Source organism: Heliangelus exortis, chromosome 5 (genome assembly GCF_036169615.1).
Source record: "Heliangelus exortis chromosome 5, bHelExo1.hap1, whole genome shotgun sequence".
NCBI lineage: Eukaryota > Metazoa > Chordata > Aves > Apodiformes > Trochilidae > Heliangelus > Heliangelus exortis.
The window spans coordinates 23,419,828-23,443,200 of NC_092426.1; the positions used below are offsets into that span (position 1 = coordinate 23,419,828).

At 40.9% G+C, this 23,373-nt stretch overlaps 1 protein-coding gene across 1 annotated transcript; it reads left to right on the plus strand.

The window, feature by feature from the left end:
• Positions 1–3,144: 3,144 nt before the first annotated feature.
• On the plus strand, positions 3,145–23,038 carry FBXO33 (F-box protein 33). Its single transcript, XM_071746052.1, has 4 exons — positions 3,145–3,745; positions 10,251–10,361; positions 15,999–16,684; positions 20,636–23,038. Exons 1-4 carry the CDS (start codon positions 3,216–3,218, stop codon positions 20,905–20,907), a joined length of 1,599 nt encoding a protein of 532 aa, XP_071602153.1. The 5' UTR covers positions 3,145–3,215; the 3' UTR covers positions 20,908–23,038.
• Positions 23,039–23,373: the final 335 nt, after the last annotated feature.

Genomic DNA, 23,373 nt, shown 5'->3' on the forward strand with positions numbered 1-23,373 from the left:
CACAGCACGAGAGGAAGCACGGGTTTCCTGACAGGACTTGGATTCTGTTTCTGCTTTGCTCTGGCTTGGTGTGTCTGTCCTTGCAGTTGATGATGGAGACGTGCGGCAGGCACGGCAGCTCCCCGGGCACGGGCACTAAGTCAGCAGCTCCATGGACAGACGTGCCTTAACAATGTGCCTTAGCAAGAAGGGTCAGAGTAATTAAAAAAGCTTGTACTCTGTTTTTTGTTCATCAGCATTATCTTGCTATCCATAGGTTAGCAGGACAGAACTGCTGAACCAGTGACCTTCAGGTCCAGTAAAATTGAACTTGGTTACTGCTACTGCATAGCTTTGGAGCCATATGTGATTCCCAACTCCCATATCAGAACAGCTGCTTGTGGCCTGGTGCAGCTGAGCGATGGGAATCCTAGCAACATGAAAGGAACCCAACAAGAGCTGCTGAGGCTGGCAAAGACAGGTTCCCCAGGGATCTTGGGGCACACTGCCCATTCTGATCCACAGTATGGACAAGGAACCCATGGTCGCCTTCCAGGAAATGACTCATTTGCTGCCTGTGAACTGTTTTGGAATGGTTTTCTGTTATCAGCCCCTCTAAGATGTACAGTATGCACCTCTGCCCTTCTGCCTTTCAGCACTGTAAAAAATTCAATTTACAACTTAAGGATTCATGGTTAATCCCCTCAGCTTTGAATGTTCAGCAAACAGTTTCATGAGTGCTGTCATACTGACAGCCCAGTGCTTCAGCAAAAAGAACTCTGACCAGCTGCCTGCTGGAGCCACCAGCAACGCCCTGAATTCTGCAAAGCAAGTTGGATTCATGTCTTTTTCCAGGATATCATCCCATCGACTTGCAGGCACTGCATTAGTACTAATAAAAGCCTGCACTGTGATTAAGTCAAGCTGAAGCACACTTCTGATATCCAAGGCAGGGAAAGCTGATTCAGCACCCAGAATCAGTGGCCTCAGAGATGTGGTTGCCTCTGTGCCACACTGGCCATGCAGATGGATTGAACTGGGGAATCTCACTAACTGGGGCATTTATCACATCAGATCACCTGTCTCTAGCTGTGATGATGACCTGAAGCTTTAGACAGACCCATTTATTCACTCAAACCTACAACTGAAGGAAATAGCTCCCAAGATTAATTTTTTTAACAAAGCCCGGATAAACTGGAATGGACTAGATGATGTTCACATGTGATGTTCACAGTAAAAGACCATTTCACTGTGTTTATTATGACAGACACAATCGATCCCAGTGTACCACATTTGCTGATCCAATACAACCCAACAAAGGCAACCAGAAATGCAAAACTACTCACTCCATAAACCATTTTTTCTTGATGCCACTTCGGTAATCCCAGGGCACTGAATTGTAAAGTTTGATTCTGCTACATGAAGATACTTGGTAATCTTGGAAACTGCTCCTTTGACTCATCATCAGCCCAACAACGTGGAATCGTTGAGTAGGTATTAAAATATGGAGACGTGTAGGCACATAAATTCCTTTCATTTGCATCCTTCTAGGCTGGATGAGTTTGGCTGCTTCAGAGCTTGCATCTTGATTGCCTGGGGAATTCTGGTCTAACCTGAGAAGGGAATCTCCAGCGGGAGTAACACAGCACTTATGTGAGTTGTTTATGCAGGTCCAAATCACATGCTCAGGTGTGTGAAGCAGCACTGGTCCCTGGTGGGAATTTCCTACAGTCTATTTTTCAACAACACCTGCCCCTCTGGGATCCTTCTCCCTAATCAAGGAGAAATAGAAAACAAAGACACATTTCCCCCATGACGAAAATCAAGAGAAGATAAACGACTGGTTTTTTCACTCCTACTATGAGAACGGGAAAATGGCAACTCATGGAGTAAAGGAACATGAGTGTTTTAGATCTGGCTGTTGATAATGATAATGTTGATAATGTCTGTTTATAATGGGACCCTGTTCTAAATGCAAAGAGGAGCCTAGGCTTCATTTCTCCTAGCATGTCTTTTGTTCTTTCACGTGTACTTTTAGCACACTCAGGACATTGTTCTGTAAACTTACATGATTATATAAGGTGCAGGCACTTCTCAACTTTATTTCAATAAGGTTTTTAAAATTGTACAACTTACACGTACAATTGAAAATAACTTAGCTTTGATGCTCAGCTTTTGCAGCATCAGTACCTAACAGATTTTTAAACTATCTCGCAAATCTGCGTGCACAGGACAAGCTGGTTCCACACCTATGGCTGGCGTTGGCATCGGTATTACAAAGTAGACGAGTTTTAAGAAACTGAGAGAACTAAGGTTTGGAGCATTTCCTCATGTATCCCCTCGGGCTCGCATCCTGTTCCGTCACAAGCCGGACCTCCGAGGCGTTTCGCCTTTCCTGCGCAGTCAGCGCATTTCCCGAAGCAGCAGCTGGAATGCTGCTGAGGTGATTTCTCTGGCCCAAAGGCCTACGTGCGGCCAAATGCCGCCTCCCCCAAGCCGCCGCGGTCGGCAGCGCCCAGCGCTCCCCACAGAGACCGGCGGCTGGGCCCGCAGAGAAGCAGTCTCTGGAGCCTGGCCCCGGCCTCCCCCCGCACTGCGTTAGAGCGGAGGAGCCGCTGGTGCCGAGGAGCGGAAGGGCCGCGCTACCGGGCCGCTGGGCCCCCAGGCACTCCCGTCCCGCTTGTCGCGGAGCTGCGCCTCTGCCGGACGCTCCGGGCTCCTCCGCGGGGCCGTGGCGAAAGCATGCGGCCCCGCTGCCAAATGCCGAGGGCTCCCGGACTCCTCGACGGGACGGGGCGATGTGGCGGCGGCCCGCCCGGTCCGGCAAGGAAGGGTTAAGGGCCCATCTCCCCTGGCGCCGGCGGTTGGGCTGCCCCGCCTCCCGCTCTCCCTGCGGCACGTTCCATTCCCCTGGCGGGGGTAGCGCCCCCTCCCTCCGCCGCCGTGAGCCTCCTCTCTTCGCGCGAGCAGAGCGCGGCTCCGGCTGCGCGTTCATTCGCTTCCCCCCCCCCTCCAGGCGGGGTGGTAGAACCCACGCGGCGCCGCGCGGGCAGGGGCGCGGCCCACCCCACCTCTCCGCGTCTCGCGCTCCTCCCCCCCGCGCCGGGAGGTGGTAGAGTCCGCTCCGCCTCTCGTCGCCCTCCCCTCTCTTCCCCCCCCCCCGGCGGCGGCGCGGGTGGTGCGTCCCGGCAGCAGCCGCGTCCCGTCCGGCGCCCGCCCCCTCCGCCTTGTCATTGATGTTGTTGTTTTTGTCGCAGGAGCCGGAGGCGAGGCCGGGGCCGCCGCTGCCGCCTGTGGCCGCCGCCGCAGCAGCGGGGCTCGGGCCGGCGCCAGGCATGTCGGTGTGCGGGGAGACGGTGGGCGCCGGCTCCCTGCCCAGCGAGCTGGTGGTCCACATCTTCTCCTTCCTGGCGGGCCCCGACCGGCTGCGGGCCTCGGCCGCCTGCTCGCACTGGCGGGAGTGCCTCTTCTACCCGGCCCTCTGGCCGCGCCTCCGCCTCAGCCTCCGCGTCTCGCCGTCCGAGCGCCCGCGCCTCGAGTTCCTCATGCGCAAGTGCGGCTGGTTCGTCCGTGAGCTCCGCGTACAGTTCGCCGCCGACAACTATCCCAGCGGCGGCGGCGGCGGGGGGGGGGCGGCGGTGGCGGGCGAGGGCGCCGCGGCGGCGGGCGAGGGGGAGGCGCCGCCGCTCTGCCCGCGCTGGCTCGACCTGCTGAGGACCTACCTGGAGCTGGTGCTCTGCGTCCTGAGCAGCGTCCGCAACAACAGGTACCGCCGCCGGGATGGGTCCCGGGGGGAGGGGGCGGAGATGGCCGCCCCGCACCCCAAGGGAGCGTGCGGGGAGGCGGTGGGGGCAGGGCGGGGCGGGGGGAGCCCCGAAGCTCCCTGAGGCGCATGGGGCGGACCGGGGGCCCGTCCGCTGCCGCGGGCGGAAGCAACGCCCGTAGCGGGTGGGTTCCTGCCGGGGCTGCGCCTCTGGAACCCCCCGGGAGAGGCGGGGGGAGAAGGGAGACCCGCGCAGCCGGCTTGGATAACCCTGTGGGTGTTCGTGCGGGTGCGAGTTGAGCAGAAGCGGTGCCACGCTACTTCAAACTTATTTTTTATCGTATTCTGTAGTTTGGTGAAGAATAGGAACGCAGGCGTTTAGTTGGCGAGCGGCAATGCAATATGCAAACCAGATACAGCTGCAACAATGAAAGCTTAGTCGGCGATTGGGAGGAAGGGGAGATGGAGCTCAAACAGCAAGTGAGAGCTGAGAGTTTGAATTTCGTGCCGAACAAGGCATATTTCTCCCTTTAAAATAGAAATCTTATCACGGACAGGCTTTAGGCTTCTTGTACATGACTGAAAAATAAGTAATTGGTTGAGAAATCGGTGTGCAGGGGGGTAAAATTACAGGCCTAGTGCTTTTCAGGGAGAGGGATGGAGTTCTGCCCCAATGAAATACTTTCTCACCTTTCTGGCTCTGGAGAGTTTTTGCCGATGAAAAGCTGAGCTTTCATGGCAGCTCTAGTGTTATACGCTGAGACTTGACTCAGTTTTAACTAAGAGGGAGTATTTATGTCTGTTGCTTGAGAAAACACTTCAGACATAGGATTTTCATGACCAAAGTGAGTTTAAATGATAGAATATTTCTGTGGTTTAGATGCATGATGTGTTTAGATTGTTTTTTCACACTTTTTTTGGCAGGGGGTTCTTTAAAATGGAAGTACTTCCATTATCTTTGCTTCGTGTGGGTGTGATCAAGATAAGTATCTTAAAAAAAAAAAAAAGATAATAATCAGATATCCTAATATATGACCTCTAGTCAGCACTTAGGTTATGATGTGTTTGGAAAGCCATGGAGAATTTAGGGTAGGAAATAGTATTATTTCTCCTCTGTGTGCACATAGATAGATAGCTTCACCTACCAAGAAGAAGAAAAAATAAGCTGCAAGTATTTCAAAGTATCTTTAGGCTGAAGTAAGCCCTGTAAATGGCCTTTGGAAAACTAGGTGCAACTGAATCATGGTCTCATAACTGCCCCTCTTTGATTCTGGAGGGATCAGAAAATAGCTTGAGGCCTCCCTTGATTCTTTATTTTGAATTGTAATATGAGAACTTTAATTATAATTCCTGGTTGGTTGGAGATGAATGCAAATGTGGCGTGTGAAGTCTCACTTTCATTTCCTCAGCTCTGTTGTGCCCAGCAATTACTACCTGTAGTGCAGCTGTGATGGTTGAGACCTTACTTCTGAAAATGGCTTGGTGGTCCCCCCCTCACCTTTATCTTAATTTATTTCTTGCCGTGGCAATTCTTCGTGTGCAAAATATGGTCATCCATCTTGACCAGTTTTCTGTTGCCTCTAAAGAGATTTCACTTAGTTGTTGAATCTTTGGAAGATCCAGCTAATGTCATAAGTGGAAAAAAAGTTGAGGTGATGTGGGTGATTATCTCATCTGAGATAAAGATCACTACATGGACTTGGAAATTTAAAATAAATAGTGTTTTCAGGAGATATTACATGTGAGCTTTGTTGGAAAAAACTAGAATACCTTTTCAATTTTTCTCTGTTGTGGTAAAATGTGAGGCTGTCAAAATTAAATGTTCTGTGAGAAGGCTTTTTGGTACTTCTTTCCTTTTGAAAAAAATTAATTCTCCATGGCCTTATATAAAATTTGTACGAGGACAAGTTCTTTCTTTCTTTCTAAAGTTCCTTTTTTTTCAGATTCATGACTGCAGTAAAATACTGTATAGAAGTAGCTATTTTTCCAGTACCTGTGTTCTGGTGGATTGTTTCAGTGATAAGCCAGAGTTGAGAAGTTGTTACCAACTTTGGTAGGATTTTGTGTTACTGTATTTTTTAGCTGTCTTAAAATAATTTGCATGCTGCTCTTTTGTTTTGAAATGAATAATGTATGACTGGGGAACACAGGGTCCTTGCTTATTACAGCAGGCCTTTTTTTATGACTGTATAAAAAATTGGAGGGGAGTTTACTTTAAACACTTGACCTTTTATTCACATTTGCTTTCTGAATAGACTCCTTTTTTTCCCTTAAGCAGACAAGGTTTTTATTTTATTTTGATTTATTCTTTTCCTTACAAGGTAACTACCAATTACTGATTAGTTTGCATCTAGAACATTAGTTTTTAGCTTTATAAGTAGAGTTTTGAGATTGGAAGGAAGTGGGATGGAAGATTAATATATGCCAAATTGCTGCTTAGTTCTTATTGTGACTACATGTCGAAACTGGAGGCATTGTCACCTGCCTGGTGCTTAGTTTTATGTAAGGAATGACTGCAGTCCAGTCAATTTATTTCTCCACTTCTGTTTATTCATCAGTAACTCAAGGATAATTTAGAATTCCTTCTTGTGTTTACTGGATGTCATTGTACAATGGATAGCTACTGTAATTTCCAAAATAAAGGAAACAGAAGCATGTTGAACTTCTTCAGAGGCTGAATCACTGTAAATACATTCCTTTTGGAATTAAGTTTAAAACATGGATGGTTCTTTCATAACTCCTGTCAGCTCTTATGATAGCTTTTTTTTTTTGGCAGAGAGGTTCAAAGAACTTCTATCTTATACTTCAGAACTTGGGAGGAAGAAATATACTTTTGTGAAATGGTATGCTGTTTCTTAACAGTGTAATCGTGTTGTAGGTTTTTAAATCAATTATTAAACAATACAGTAACAACCTCTCTTCCTGCAGAAAAAAAAGTACTTTAGAATTCCTTGAGGTTTTACAATACCACAGGAACTAAGTAATGACTAAAAGCAATACAATTTCTAGATGCTCTCTGGGGTAGATGAGAATAATACATATTTTTCTCTATTAAAAGAGAATGTTCTGTACAACATAAAATTGCCAATTTCTAAGCAAATCTGCAGCTTAAGTCTAGAAAAATATTTTGGGGCAACCTTTGCTAATCCTGATGGGATTAAGGAAATAATTACTTTTCTGCAACTTGATTTAAAAACTAATAAAATTCTAACAAGTATTATTGCTGGCAGCTCATCATCTAAGAGGTACATTAATGGTCTGCCTCATATTTGAGGTAGAGCTCAAGTTCACATAAACTTTATTTTGTGGATGGCAGCATATTGCTCCCAAAATATTGCTTCAGTAACACAGGGACAATTACAAGCTTTAAACATCTTTATTTAATTAAAATGTATTGAAGTAGCATTTATAGTGATCTGTAACTTTTCCATTAACTGTTACGCTTATGACAGTAAGTAAAGTGAAGTAATGAAGTATATTATTTAAATAGTTGATGTTCTACTTCCTATTTTAAAACATTAAAAAAAAAAAAAGATGAGCATAATAATGTTCTGTAGTAGTATAAAGTTGTTTCTTTATGGTTGGTCAGAGCTCTTAATAATCTGCACCTTCTCAAACTGATCTTTTAAAACTAAGTTCTGGAAAGCAGGTGGGAAGGTTACAAAATTCCTATGAGTCATTTCAATGCCTAGAGCAGCTAATAAGCAACTTCTGGCCATTCAGTAGGAAAATTGTGTCTTCTTTTATGTAACTAAAATCCCATGTCTAGCTGCTTGCCCAGGAAGATAAGAAGGTAGTGATTTCCACTGCCACCACCCGTTTCCTCTCTTGCGTTGTCTGACTTCTTTGATCTTTGCTGTGGAGACAAAAATGCAGCTGATAGTAAAACTGGTATCTCAGTGAAGTCTGGTGTCTATCTTGGGGTTGCCAAAGACTGGTGAATTGCTTCAAAGAGTAGACTGCATCTGTAGCTGAGGTTTTCAAATTACTTTTCTATTGGTCCGAGCAGGCAGCTGAAACTGGCAAAAACTGGTGTAATAGTACAGTGTGCCTCACCACTGTGTTCACGTTGAATGTAAGGAAGGCCATTCTGTTCTTTTTTCACTGCGTGTTCAAAAAAACCAACCAAAACTGAAGGTGGAGCCTAGTAAGAAGCTTACTACTTTTAGTACACTTCTTGAGCTAGTGGAAAAGAAATTCTACAAAACATGGATACACAGTCGTGTGTATACATAGTATATAGATAAAGATGCCATTGCAGCCTTTAGCAAAATATGACTATTCACTTCTCAATTTCTTTTAAATAGCGTTCACTTTACTAATTTCTTGAAATAAACATGATCTGTGAGCCAAGTGTCATAGAGATTATGATACTGCAAATAGTAGCAAAAAAACCTAAATCTAATATTGTGTTGAACTGTTGTCAGATCTGCTGATAGTAATAACTGTGCTGTAAAAAGAAAAATAATTTTTATTGCTTAAGTTTTGAGCTGGAGAACTTTTCTGTGCATCTCTGTGAATCTCTGTAGTACATGAAATGGCAGTCAAGTATGTGTAGTAAAAGTGTGTGGGATACTACTAAATGGTGTTTAATGTGTCCTTGGTGGCTCTAAAATTAATATCTGCCTACAGTAGCATTCAAAACAAGACACTGTACGTGCTGTGAATATGTCCGTGATTCAAAACAGTTCTGAAGATTGAGTTTTCTCTCTTACCTCTCAGAACTGAGTCACCAAGATCAGAAGATAAAAGCTTAATTACAGCATTAGCTGTGAACACTGCCTTTCACACCAGGTGGAGGTTTCTGCTGCTTTCCCTGTCATACCAGATTGTCTTTTACAGCTTTTGAGGAAAGAAGAGCCCCAAGTAGTACTGATGCTGGTGCCAATGTCTTCAGATTTACTTGTCAAGCTTATTCTTTAGAATGACCAGACATTGTCTTGGTCAGATTTATAGAACAATAGGCATGTAGCCAGGGCTCTGTTTATATTACTGTATGTTCTGTACAGTAGTCTCATATTTAAAAGACTAAATATTGTTAGAATTTCTGAAACAGGTGTAAAATCTAGGTATTTTGCTCAGGTATTTGTCAGACTTGATATGAAGCTCCTGAATCTTTGTATTAAGTTATTATTATCACCTATAGAGAAGTAACAGGTGCAGCAGTGGATAGATCTCAGGAAACAAGTATATGGGTATTGAATACAGGAGCTTCAGAACAGGAAAATTATGATTTACAGTACAATTACAGACTGCAATTCATTCTTTAAAAATGTGAAATTTGACTACTTGATACTTTCTTCACCTCCTCCCTCCTCTTGTTAGAGTGTCGGCTCATCCTGTGGAGGTAGTGAACAGGCACCAGAGCTTCCTTACGCTTTGACCATTGTAATTGCATTGCATTTTCCTCAAAGCTTATCTGAAATATTACCATATGCCTTGTAAGCCAGCAGAAATAAGGATTTATGTAAGTCATGTAATTGTCAGGTACGAGTTAATTGGCATCCGCTGTTTAAGGTTAATTTAACTCATGTATCCATTTGTGATGAAACTGGAGTTTCTGCCACGTTAATTACCAAGTGTAGACTGGTCTGTGCATGTTGGGAGTAGATCTAAATTATAGCATGTACAAATAAAAAAAACGTTGACCTGAAATTTAGTCGGTTAGAAAAATAAAAATCTTAAGTAAATGCCACAGAGCTACTCTGAGATTGCAGTAATTTTCATATCTCTTGCTTGATTTTTTTTAGGAATAGCAAAGATGCAAGTCAGAGGAGTAAACTGGACTAAGGGAAGGAAAACTGGCTCTCTAGCACGCTGAGTCATGTCCAGCATAAACTCATAGGTTCTTTAATTTTTTTTTTTAGGGATCCCTTCTTAAAATTGAAATTATATGTCATGGGGGACCTGTAATCCTCTTCTGGTTACTGATGGGAAATAACAGAACATCTTTCCATGTTTTGGTATAACAGAAATTAGACACTGGTTAGAGTGTAGGGAGCTTTTACTTTTCCTGTCTGAGGTTTGTGTTGCTTTGATTGAGGTGTGTTTGGGCTCCCATTTGTAACAAAACTGGAATATCTAAGTGCTTAGACAGGGTTGTTTGTAGTTGCATTCTACTTGGGCATTAAATGCAGTGTTAAATGTTAAAAGGAATAGATGTTTGATGCTGTCATTTGTGACACTTAACACACATATTCCAAGGATTAAAAAGTGAATGGAATGCTACTAAAAGTTTTCTTCATGGTGCTGGCCTGCTGGAAATATTCCTGTGGTGACTGAGAACTGGCATTGGTTTTTACAGGTGGATTCAGCAGCTGGTGTAGTTGTCTTCCCCTTTATTCTTCAGTCTCATTTTTTTAGGAGTTCCGTATGTGCCTGTATTGCAGGACAGTAGAACATCTCCCAGAACAGACTGTTCTGTGTAATAATGTGTTTTTAGTGCCTGTGTTTGTCTTTTACAGGATAATTCACAATGTTTTATTCCTTTTTACTTTTTATTTCATAGGAACCTCCAGAAACTAAGTCTCTTTGGGGATATAAGCATTCTGCAGCAACATGGAAGTATATCAAATACATACCTCGGGAAGGTTGACCCTGATGGCAAGAAGATTAAGCAGTAAGTTATATCTGTAAATTATCAGATAGATTAAAATAATAAAAACAAGTAACGGAGCACAGATTTTTCATGTCTGAAATATGTGACTGAGAAACATTAAGTTTTTCTATAGGATGAGAAATAAATTCTTAAATTGAGTGGATTTCAGTTACAGCTATTTACTGGTTTTGTGGCTTCCCTCCTCTGAGCAGGGTGAGAATCCTTTCTTTTATCTTTTCATTATGTTCTAGGAAAAAAATTATTTTAACAGCACAAAAGAGGAAGAGGGCTTGGGGGGTTGTTACAGCACCTCTTCTGTTTTGCTGTATATGAAAAAATTGGAAAAGGAAGTAATCTGTTGTATTTCACAAGAACTGAGGATGTGTAGCAGGCAAACCTTAAAGAGACCACGAGCGCAAGGAACTTAATTCATGTTGCGTCTCAAAACTAAGTTATGTATTTGCATAATTCCTGGAAGACCATAGCTCACAATATGCTTCTTTAGTTCAGAAGTGTATTTTAGCTTGCCTTAATTGCACTACAGTACAGTCCTTGAATGCTTACAATCAGAATGTAATCTAGTCATCCTCTTTGGAAAAGGATGGGCCTGCAGGAAAGCTGGAGAGGGACTTTTTACAAGGGCACATAGTGATAGGACAAGGAGTAATGAATGGCTTTAGACTGAAAAAAGGTAGGTTTAGGTTAGATATCATGAAGACATTCTTCATTGTGGGGGTGGTAAGACACTGGAGCAGACTGCCCAGGGAAGTTATGGCTTCCCCCTTCCTGGAAGTGTTCAAGGCCAGGTTGGATGGGGCTTTGAGCAATGTGGTCTGGTGGGAGGTGTCCCTGCCCATGCAGGGAGCTGGAACTAGATGATCTTTCAGGTCCCCTCCAACCCAAACCATTCTGTGATTGTAGCAGTTCTGCTGACATTTTCCAGTTTAAATAAAACCTGAATGCTGTCATTTTCATTTGTGTCAGTTTAAACACCTTTCTCCCAGTAGCTTAAGAGTGGAATAAGTACAGCCATTCTAGATCTTTGCGGTTACTTTTTTAGAGTAGTTTTAGAACTAGCATAGTTGTACTGTCAGATCTGTGAACACATTCTATGTATAATGTTTGGTTCTGACTTAAATTTGCAAAATAGTGCAGATACAGATGTGTGTCACATACTGTCTTTGTCATCCATTTTGCTTAGAATGCAAAATTCTGGGTTTATATTTAGTATAGGTACTGTAGTGCTGTGTTTGGGGGAAAAGGCTGATATGGTAAAAACTCCTTTTTTTAGTATCCTTTGTTGTGAAAACATAAGAATATAATCAAAACTTTGCCAAGGGCCTTGAAGAGGGACATCTAGGCAGATGTTTATTCAGCTGAGTTGGTGGTTAAAAATTTCTTCAAATAAACAGCTAAAAAGCGTGCACATTTCAGTGCCAATATACTGTTCAAAATTAATTATATAATCGGATTTAGTTTTTTAGGTGAATATTTACCTTTGTACATCTTGGAATCTGCAAATAAATTCTGCCTGTTTTGGTTGGTTGGTTTTGGTGGGGTTTTTTTGCATGACTAAACAATATATTTGGGATCTGCTAGTTCTTTTCTGAATTTAAGGGAAACTGGGAGTGTTTTATTCAGTGTTGTCAAGTTCATCAGCACTAGCAGCAGGTTTAACTTCAGGAAGTAAATCCTAATGGCTCCTTATTCTTGTCTTTTGCACTTCGGGTTTTGCATTAGTTAAGCTGCAAAAAGTGGATACTGGTAAGTAACACTGAAACATGATGGGCAACTTTTGGAGACAGTGTTATTGGTAGGAAAGGATTTTTGGAACCCTCTATGGTAGTGAATCTTACTAGCTGTTTCAGGAATTTCCTGCAATTAAAGCAGTCAGGGAAGAAAATTAACACTTCCTTAAGCTGACAGCATGAGTTGGATGGAACAGCCCTTGGGTAAAATCTCAGATACTTCAGAACCATTAGGATCCTTTTTTGGGGTTGTTCTGAGAGAGGCGGCTTTAGGCTGTGTTTTCAAAAATGTGCTTTTGTGCAGTGATCATCATGGATTTGTAGTGCTTGTTCTTTTTCTGGATAGCATATGTGACTCTGTTTATTTTCTAAAATACTCTTTAGAATTTAGTTCATTACTGTTGGGAAGCTCAGTGTAAACAATACATTTTTCTTGAGTTGAACAGAGGGTAGTTAAGAATTTTGCATTTTGAAATCTGCTTCCCATGATTGATCCATGGTTCAGATAGTTTGGTTTCCAAAAGAATGACTTTAGACTCTGTTATTAAGCAAAACATTTTTATTGATAGTAAACAAATGAGCTCCATATGGACCTTAGTAACATGTTAGCTTCCTGTCCAGGGCCATCCATGTGCTTCAGTACTGGTCAGGACAGGTTTTTGGGCTTAAACAGTGATACAGCTTGTCTGGTCAGGCTTTGATCTATCCTCTGGCTGAAAGTGCCACTTGGGGCATTAATTGTGTAATTTATTTTGATTTTTTGTATTGTTTTATTTATTTATTTAATAAATACACTACAAACATTTGTAGTTTCAGGTTGATTGTGAACATCCCATAATTGCTGCTTACAGGGAGCAAAGGGGACTGATTATGTACATTTGTTGAACCATCACTAGGTTATGTTACTTCTTGTGTGTGCTGAGCTCTGCTTATACTTTGTTTTACTAAACCATGCTTAAACTTTGGTTTCATAAGTAAATTTTAAGATAACCATATGTAAGTTAGGATAGATGTTGTACTACATGCTAGGCAGCTAAAGTAAAAATATAGTAATGAAGTAGGTGTTAATTTCTAATAATTCACTTATATGTTTAAATTTCTGGAACACTGTTCAAGCTATTTTTGCAAACTCCAGTTAGACGTAGTCTGTGAAAAACAGGATGTTCACAAGAATGTTGCAAGGAAGAAGACCCCCTGCTAGGGTGTTTGAAAAATTTATTTGAAATATGTCAAAACTAGTAGCCTGTGGTTTATATGCTGCTTCCTGTCTGGCCTTATATAAAGCAGGTATTAAAAACAGTCCAAAAGTGATCACTATTAAATATTATCTTTTGAAACATTTCCTCTTTTTATTAAATTAGCAAAGATCTTGGGGAATGGTCTGGAAAGTCTTCTTAGGACCTACAGATTGATAAATATCCGCGCAAATCTGGATACTACATGTTTTGCGTAGACACATTAAGCATTTGCACTAAAAAATTGATGTGTAGATAACAAAATCAGCATCAGTCTTAGTGCAATTCTCATGGGGGAGAAAACCCACCCTATATCTGCAGAATCCTGCATCGTATTTCTTTTCATTAAGATACGTGAGTACTAGAACAAGAATTCATCTAAGAGTTTGTCAGATCAGAAGTACAATTTATAACAAATTTTAGTGCATTGAGGTGATGGTAGTACTCTATTGAGCATCCCAGAATTGATTTGTCGTCTTTTCAATCGTTCTGTAAAATATTACAAGTGCTATTACGATTGACTACTTGGAGTATTACAAAATAAACTCTAATATTGGTGCAACTTAGGTGTGTATGGTGAGAGGGGGAAGGGAAGAGTCTTTGTTCATTGGAAGAAATTAGAGAGGTTCTCTTGGTAGAACCTTTCTCTTTGAGGGGTTGTCAGAAAATCTGCCATCAATATAAGCATTGGCAGAAATAATTACAAACCAAACATTGCCAGAATCAAACAGGGCTCATCTGAACTGCAAAAGAATTTTGGAATAAAATAGCAAAACTACAACATGCATCACTCTTAAGTTGTCTAGAACTGTGTTCGCTATGTATTACAGTTGCCAGTCCTCAGTTTAAAAAAAAATAGAGCAGATCTGGAAGAGCTGAAGTCTTTAAACTGATGACTGTACTAGGCAAAACCTTAGGAAACATTCTGAGGTGTATAATAGATAAATAACCACACCTACTTTTTGACTTGCAAAGTGAAATCAGGCCTTGCAAACCCAGTATGTTCTTAGGAGAAGGAAGACAGCACATGAAGGCAAGAGAGAGGATGAATAAGGATTTGCAGAGGGAGAGGATGAATAAGGATTGATCTTTTAACTTTCTTACAACAGAAGGAGTATGGGCCATCAAAGATGTAGGTAGGTGACAGGTTCAGAGTAAGCAAGAAGGGAGGGGAAATCACATTGCAGAGATATTTATTATTGGATGTTACAGTTGCTAAATGCTTACTTGGCTCAAAGAGGGACTTGGATAAATTTGTAGAAGTGAGGTCCCTGAGGGTTACTAAATGCAGAGCCTACCTCTGGCTCAGGAGGTGTGAGTTACAAGTTTTTGGAAACTAGAGGGAGATTTGAGAGATATTCTTATGTGCTTTTCATGTTCTGTTGGACTTCTTAAGGCACTATTGTTTCTCTGTTCTCAGTGCTCTGGGCTAAATAAGCCTCTCATTTTGTCTGGACATTATCTCTTTTAAAATACTTGAATGAGAAGAGTAGCCTTGTGGCATTGTTTTGCCTAGACACATAAAGTATACAGATATTCATAACAGTAAAGGAAAAAGTGTTCTTTGTAAAACATTTGCTGATTTGAGGCACAAAGATTTCTGCTGATTTTGTAGTGGAGGTGTTTACATCTTTTTTCTTCATGTTTCATGGAACTGTCATAGCCTGGCTCAACTGTTTGCTTTAAATGATGATCTTTCCTTCTGGTTCTGGATTAATTGTTTGTCTGCACATGGGTCCTAAAATGTATCTGCTAAAAGAACACTTGTCATTTAGGCAGGAGGACTCTTTTGGACCTTAGCCGCTGTTGCATAAATATTTTGATAAAGTTTGTAGAGTGAATTATACTATTTGAATTTAGTATTAAAAATTTTGCCCTAAAATACTTTAGTTACCTTCTTTAATTAACTTAAAGAGCATCTCTTAATTAGAAAAAAAAAAATAAAGGGGTAGGAGAGGTGGAGTGCATCAGAACTCAGTACTAATAATCATAGAGCATAATGAATGGCATGAGGACTCTGGCAGTGAATAATCTGAGATTGAAATGTTACCAGTTCCAGGTTGTTTTCTTAAAACATGAACCTGTTGACACTTGAAAATCCAGTTAGCTGTTCGTTTGGAATGATCTTAAGACTTTTCTTTGCGCGTATTTGTTCTTTACCCTTTTAATGAGCCAAGTCAAGCAGGTAGTTTCAGATCATTCTAAGTCAAGTTTCTGCAACCTTTCTTTGAAAATTACTGTTTTTCTCCATGTTGAACTTGCAATTCTGGAGAGGTTAGCAAATATAAAAAGCTTTTTTAAAAAACAAGAGCAACATTTTAAAAGCATTGCAGGTTTTCTTATTTGCATAACCTTAAGATGTATGTGGGAGGGTGTTGAATACATGCTGGAAAATACATTAAATGAAGGTTCCTGGTGTGCCACTGTTTTTGAAAGACAAAGTACATAATTTTTCTCAAGATATTTTACAATTTTAAGCTTTAGATTAAATTTCTGTACAAGGTATGCGGAGTCATGTTTTAACTTTTTTAGCTCGTGTGAGCTATAATACCTTCCTGCAGAATAAGCCCATGAATAAGAAAGAATAATTCTTGAATAATAAAAATAGAATGGTATGGAATTGATAAGACTAAATCATACTTAATAATATCATTGTCTGTTTTGTTTACTTGCAGAATCCAACAGCTGTTTGAGGAAATATTAGGCAACAGCAGGCAGTTGAAATGGCTGTCTTGTGGGTTTATGCTGCAAATAGTAACTCCCACATCGTTGTCATCCTTATCAAACCCCATAGCCAACACCATGGAACATCTGAGCTTACTGGACAACCACATCCCTGGTAATACCACTCTTATCACTGCGGTCGAATTGGAGCGCTTTGTGAATCTGCGTTCGCTTGCTTTGGATTTCTGCGATTTTACAGCTGAAATGGCAAAAGTCCTGGCTGACAGCAACCATGTGCCTTTGCATCGACTGTCTCTCCTGGTCCACAGTGTTTCCATAATGCACAAGTCATTGGACAGTATGCCAGAAGATGAGAATTGGAAGGCTCTGACTCGCAACAGCACTAATCTTCGGGTCTATATAATGGCTTTTGATGTCAAGAGTGATGATATGCTAAGGATTCTTAAGCCCAGTATCCCCCTAGAGAGGATTCACTTTGACAGCTACATCACTTGTGTTTCAGGGGCTGTTGTTGATCTCATATCCAGGCAGTATGACAAATTCCTCACTCACTTCATACTTATGAATGATGTGATAGATATGTCTGGCTTCCCAGATCTTAGCGACAACCGGAATGAAGATCCACTTGTCTTACTAGCCTGGAGGTGCACAAGACTGTCTCTCCTAGCTGTTCATGGTAGGTAGTACATTGCAAAGACATGGTATATGACTTTAAAATACTTAAAACCCTTTAACCTTAGTGAGTGGAGTGGTGTTTAAAAGTCTGCTGCACAGTTGCTGTACAAGCTGTTATACCTTATACTGGCATTTTCATGTTTGAAAATGTGAAGATGTTTGCTGTGTATGAGTTCTAAACGTACTTGTAGCTTGCTGACTACTATTGAGAAGTCACATAGGCTTTTATTAGACTGCTTACAGAAATGAGGGTAACTAAGAATTGAGCATTCCAGAAGGCTTATCCTGAAGGTGGTCTGTACTGTGTAAGTTCCAGCAAGTGGCTGGTTATGTGAGCGTGAACACTGAAAATATTTGCTCTTTTACTGTGACCTCAAATGTTGGCAAGATTAGACCATTGTGCTTCCTGTTTGTAAATAACATGGATGAAGTGCCCCAAGGCTCAGGAGAGGAAGTCTATTACCAGTTTGGTAAGACTTTACCAGCAGATGAAGGGTGAAATACACTGTGGAGGAGGTTGCCTCTTTGAGTGCTTTGGTTTTACCAGTAGTACCGGAGCTAGGTTTATCCCACCTGCTTTTGGCTATATAATTGCAAAAAAACCCCACTTTTTTTTTTTTTTAAGTGTGCATTGTATTCAGCTTGGTTATCATGATAGTACTTGCTAGAAGTTACAGGTGTTTGGCAATTCTTAGGCACCTGAAACCAAAACAGTGCAGAACAGTTCCTTTCATTTGTGCTGGAATCAGTTTGCCAGTGCACGGAGGAGTTAAGTGATGACTCTGTATTCTGTTGCATAAGGATGAATGTTTCCTGAGACTGCTCGGGGGAGTAAATCTCCAGTCATTCAGCACTAACAGGAGAGACCTTCAGCAGTGAAGGCTGCATATTCAGATTTCTGTTGGTTGAGATCTGAAGGTCCTGCAGTATTTGATAGAGAAATTTTTTCCACTGCCTTCTACTGAAAAATCATAATGGTGGGTGGAATGATAAATTTATCTGTCTTTCCTTTATAGTTTACAGGCATGACAGATTTTGGAAACTGACACATTACCTTATTACTCCAAATGTTAATTTTAGCAGTTTCTTTTAACATTTGGCTATAAATTTGAAATAATATCTTTTTTAAAGAAGATTATATATAGAGAAGCCCTCCCATTTACTATCTAAATTTAAAAAGATGATAAAATATCTGAACATAAACTAGCATACATATCCTTTAACAGCAACGTGTCTATTCAGTAGAAGGTATTAGTCTGTGCAGAGTGTTGGGAAAGCAAAGATCCACAATTCTGCCTCGCCAAATGGTTGTTGCTGCATCCTTCTTTGGAGAGATGCTGTGTATAGGTAGGGTAGAGAATGTCCAAAGATCACCCTTGCTTTTATGTTTGGATTCAGATTGTTTGCCCTTCTTTTCTATCCTCTTTGCAGCAGAAGCTGCTTCTAAATGCCTCCTGATCTTTTTTCAGCTGTGAATGAGGCTTATAGCGTAAGCATCTTTTTTCTAGAGTAGCAACTGAGAAGAACACTACTAGGAAGAAAGATCTAGAACACTGATGCTTTGATACAGCCTCTTAGCCTCATGCTTGTATTTTCTGAGGCTTATCAAATAATGGGTTCTGGCTCTATTTGTCATATTTTTCATGATGCTATCAAGCTTCCTTCAGGAGAAAATGTTTTTTTTATTCAAGGTACCATCATGCACTTTAAATGCTCAGGTTTCTTCTGTCTCCTGAAGTGGTTATTCTCCAGTTATCTCTACTTCTAGGTTTGGTGGTGTGTTTTGGTTTTTTTTTCTTTTTGCTCTTTTGCTATTAGTTTGCTTTGGAAAAGACTGCATTTTGGCTGCCACTTCTCACTGATCAAAAAGAGGAGAGAAAAAACATACCTTAAGGACACTCTTTTCCTTGGGTGCCCTGAGATTTTCCTCTTTTTGGAAAGCTGTATCATCTTTCCACCTAAGTGACATCTTCAGGAGCAGAGGAAAGCTGATTGAAGGACATTAAATACATTCTTGCAGAAAGAGGGAAGGGTTATCAAGAGTGTGCAGTTGGTTGAGATGGGGACAGCAGGAAAGTCAGAGTGGTATGGTCTGGCACTGGGAATAAAAAGCACAGCTCATCTATGGGGGATGAAGACTCTTTTCTTCCCCTTCCTCCTCAAGAGAAGTACTCTTCATATGGATTTTCAAGGCCGTGTTGTAAACATACGGTGCTACCTTTAAGATTCTCACTTTTATTCTGTCTGTGAGCAAAACTAAAGTTTAAGTTTTTACTAGTGAGAAAAAACAAATCATGGTGTGTCCATAGAGAATTTGTTGTTTAGAGATGCTTGTAGTGAGGTGATCATTCCCTGCTCCCTCTGAATACTTAGCTGTTGAAAGGTTATGGAGAAATGTCTTGACAAATTTTTAAAAGGAGAGTTAATTTAAAATGAGATGAAGTTGAGAATAAGATGGTTATTCCAGAACATAGAGGATCTGACTATGAAAAGTTATAGCAAAAGCCATACCTGCACCATAAGGATGGTCCAGGGGACTTGACCATAGCTGTTGTTCCCTTTAGTCTTGCTTTTTCTGTTAAGGATATCTTTTAAGTTCCTTTCTAATCAAGCTGACTGGAATGTATCATGAGCTCCTTCAGATCCTGAAGTGCCAGGGGATGTCATTGTACAAGTGGCATTTTTTATTGGTTTTAATGTCCGACAGCCTTACTGACCACTTCATGTTCTGTGGGCAGTTGTGCTGGAGGTAAAGGATCAGCAAATGAGAACTGGGATTCCTGCCAGAAATGAGATGTACAGATGTGTGCAGGCTTCTTTATTGAAAACCTACCCTGAGCAATATATTTGTGTGAAACTGTAGAGACAAAGAGTAGTAAAAAGTAAAAGAAAACAGAGTTTAAAATCCCCCTTTCTTTTTCAGTCTAACATCAGTTTTCTTCCTTCATTAACTAGCTCTCTTATTTTGACACATTAGGATGTAGAGCATGTTAGCTGCATTGTTGAAGATCAGATCACAGTTTTTCTTTCTCAGCAGCTGAACTTGCCCAAGTAACATGCTGTGCTGACTGCAGCTTTACTTGGAATCTAAGTGGGAATCTCACCAAGAGGCTTAGCACCTGTGAGAATGATGATGAAGGCAGAAATGAGGCTTTCCTTTTGCCAAGGAAGGGCTGACTTGGCAGAGCTCCCAAAAAACGAAGTTCACAGCTAGTCTGTGGTTTGCATTTGAATAAGGAGGAGCAGGGTGTTTTCCTTAGCCAGGGTACAGAAAGCTAACAGGTAACTGGGGAGTAGGTGTTTTTAAATAGGGATGCCAATATACAGTAATAGGAAGAGAGGAAAGCTTTATAAATTATATTTCATCTCAGAAATAGGATACATGTAGATTTTTTTTTTTTTTTTTTTTTAGTACACAGGTGTGACATGCTTCCTGCTGTGGCATCTGTTTCGTGTTTTGGTTTGTTGTTGAGTTTGGTATTTTTTAAGTCTACCTCTAAGGCAACAAAAGCAAACTTCACGGGTTTTTTTCTAGCACAGATGGTTTTAAGAGTCCTTTTATACATTTGCTTAAAATAATTCATTACTCTTTTTTTCATTCTATTTAGTTATACTGTGAAGTAGATCACTGGATATTTGAAATTGTAGATATCACTTAACTTGGAGTAAAGAAGTGCACTTTTTTACAAATGATGAATAAATTAGATGTAGAAAAGTTTGATCAAACTACCTGGAAGTGTTTTGGTAGTTCCTTATTGAGAATAATAAAATAGGGCTTTACTACTTAGTGTTAATTAAAAAGCCTCAACAAGCTATAGAGGGATTCTGACACATGGAAGATGACAAAGTATGTTGGGAAAGATACTGAGGTGCTCTGGTGTTAAGTACTTCAGTAAAAAAATGCCTTGTAGCAAAATAACAGAGCAAATTTGTTTTTGTTTGTTCCCCTTAGGTTACACAGTTTGGGCTCATAATCTTATTGCAATTGCTCGTCTTCGTGGCTCTGACCTGAAAGTTCTGGAAGTCACAGAAGAAAGCATTGATTTTGACCAAGGAGAACTGGCTGATCAGGATGTGGATCCAGTACACAATCTCATTGAGCAAGTATCTCTCGGATTGGGTCGACCTTGGCACGCAGTCATGGACATAGAGCTGCTCAGTGTCTTCACTGAGCCAACCCGTCACTTTTACAGAGAGATGCAAAGCTTCAGTGAAGGCATTTAGCTCCTTATTTACAATTCCTGTGGTTACATATGCAAGTAGGGTCCTATTATGTTTTTTTCAGTAGCGTGAATTAACTCCTTTTGTGCTGTGTTTAATCAGTATTAGCTATATAGAATTATATATGTGTATTCTACTTCTTGATCAAAGAACGTAGTCGGGTATTGGTTTAGAAGCTGAAAGTGGCAGTGTTCAGGGTTTTCACGGTTAATGGACTTGTCTACCAAACCTTACAGAGGTACAGCCAAAGGCTGTCTGAGGTTGCCGGCTAACTTTACTTTTATTGAGTAACTGCATTTTGAATGATTTTACTCTTATATCGGAGTTCCGTGCTCAGGAGCCAACTCTTTTTAATACCCATATCCATAGCCCAGTGGATTTCTGTGCTGTCATTGTGCGCTTAATCTGGTAGCATGTTACTTAATAGGCTTAAGGGAAGAGAAGTCTATCCAGGGCTGTTCATTGCAAGACTCTCACTTTGCTTTATTCCACATGCAGAGTCTGCAGCATGACTTAGGACCACCCTCAGCTTTTCGTAGCTGTTAAGCAGCGATGTGGAACACTTGTCAGGTATCTATACGCTTACAGATTCACTCCGTAAGATGTAATCTTTTGGATTCTTTGCAAACTCCTCCTTGTTTATTCTCATGTTCTGTCATCTTCCTTAAAAGTTAGCTTTGGGCCAAAGGTTAAAAGAAAAAAACCAAGGATGTGCACTCCGATGAGGTAAAAACATAACAGTGAAGACTTCAGTACAAAGGTATACACCTGCAAACAAACATTAGTCGTGAAATCCCTAGCAACCAAGTCACTGGATTTTCTCTGTCAGCGCCTGTGTCAGCTGCCAAAGAATAGATTAAAAACGAAGAAGTGCCCACATGCTGGCAGGGGCAGGCCAACTTTTGGCCAGCCAGATACTGCTAGATTGTAATATATAAGGTCGAATTTCGACCTGTGGTACACAGCTGTGCTGTGGCTCAGTCAGCAACCTCAGAACTCTTAACAAACATGCACCTGTTTCACTGTGAATAGTGAATGTAAAGGAAGGAAAGGAAACAAATACAAAGCTTGTTCTATCACAGGTATGAGCTGCTATGATGCATGAAGAACATTCCATGAAGTATGTTTTAAAATCTTGTTATATCTGAGAGGCTTTAAAAGCCGATTTAACTGTTTCAGGGCAACCGCGGTACAGACGTGGTCTCTGTGAGACTTCCACCTGACCCCAGTTTTAAGTGGTACGAATGTTGTGCATTTAATGTTTAAAGGACAGTCTGCAATAATAAGTAAGTGGCCAACGTGGGTGCCCAGCAGTGCTGAGACCTGGCTGCTATATTGTAAGCTTTGGAAAACACAATTTATGCAACAGATGTCCAGATATGATTCTATTTATGGAAAAAGTTTATATGTGTTTTACAAATGGTTTTACCATCTTATATTAAAATGACCTTTTGACAGGTGTGCGCTGTTTTGTCTCCAGTGAGCACATACCATGCGGATTTTATATGTACATCAGTAGAGTGAATCCACTGGCACAGTGTGTGTATATGCCAGATGTGGTGAGATTTTATCTTATAAATGTGATCAGATTAAAAAAAAAATCCTGACAGAAAATGTAAGGAAACCAGCTGAATGTTTGAATTGATGACTGATGTTGTATGGTTTATGTTAAATGTATATTCTTTTAATCAATGAATAAAGCATTAAAAATTGATCGCTGTATAAAATACTTTATTGTATCAGCATGAAGATTTTTAGAATTAAAATGCAACATCGTTCATAAGCTGTGTATAACTGGTAGCTCCCATTGTGTCTAGGTCAACAAGAGTCTAAAATAAGTCATATAGTAATTTTTTTAATTTGGCTGAATTTTGTCAACACTTCTGTGGGGGTGGAAGAAGGGGAAGGATGCTTTGCTACAGACCAGACTCTCAGGCCAGTTAACACAAACAGTATATCACGATATGACTTACTAGACTGATACAGTAAACTGTGGATTGTAGAATATAGAAGACTATTTTTGAGAAATTCCTGCATCCATTGCAATTGCTTCAATTGAAATCTAATGTGCTCAAGAAAAATGTGTAGTACTTCTTTGGTGTCCCACTATTAAATAGATTATGAATACCTGCAATGCTTCAGTTTGACATTTTATCCATACTCAGGGTACGTAGCTGTGCATTCTGAATGAAAACTGCAAATGTCTGGCAAGCCACTGAAGAGTTGTTGTGCCCTGCAGTGGCTGATTGTGCTGTGAGAATTGTTGGAGTGGCTGTTCAGTGTGTGAGAGCCAAGCACAGCTTTTATTTGAGCTTCTGAACTTTATTTTAGGATAGTTCAAAGCACTACTGAGTGTGAGAACTGCACTGCTTCTTGTTTAAGTGGTTTCCTAGATCATCTAGATTTGATAAGCAAGATCATTTACCAGCTTACTGAAGAGATGCTGTGGGTAACAAGGATAAGATAAAT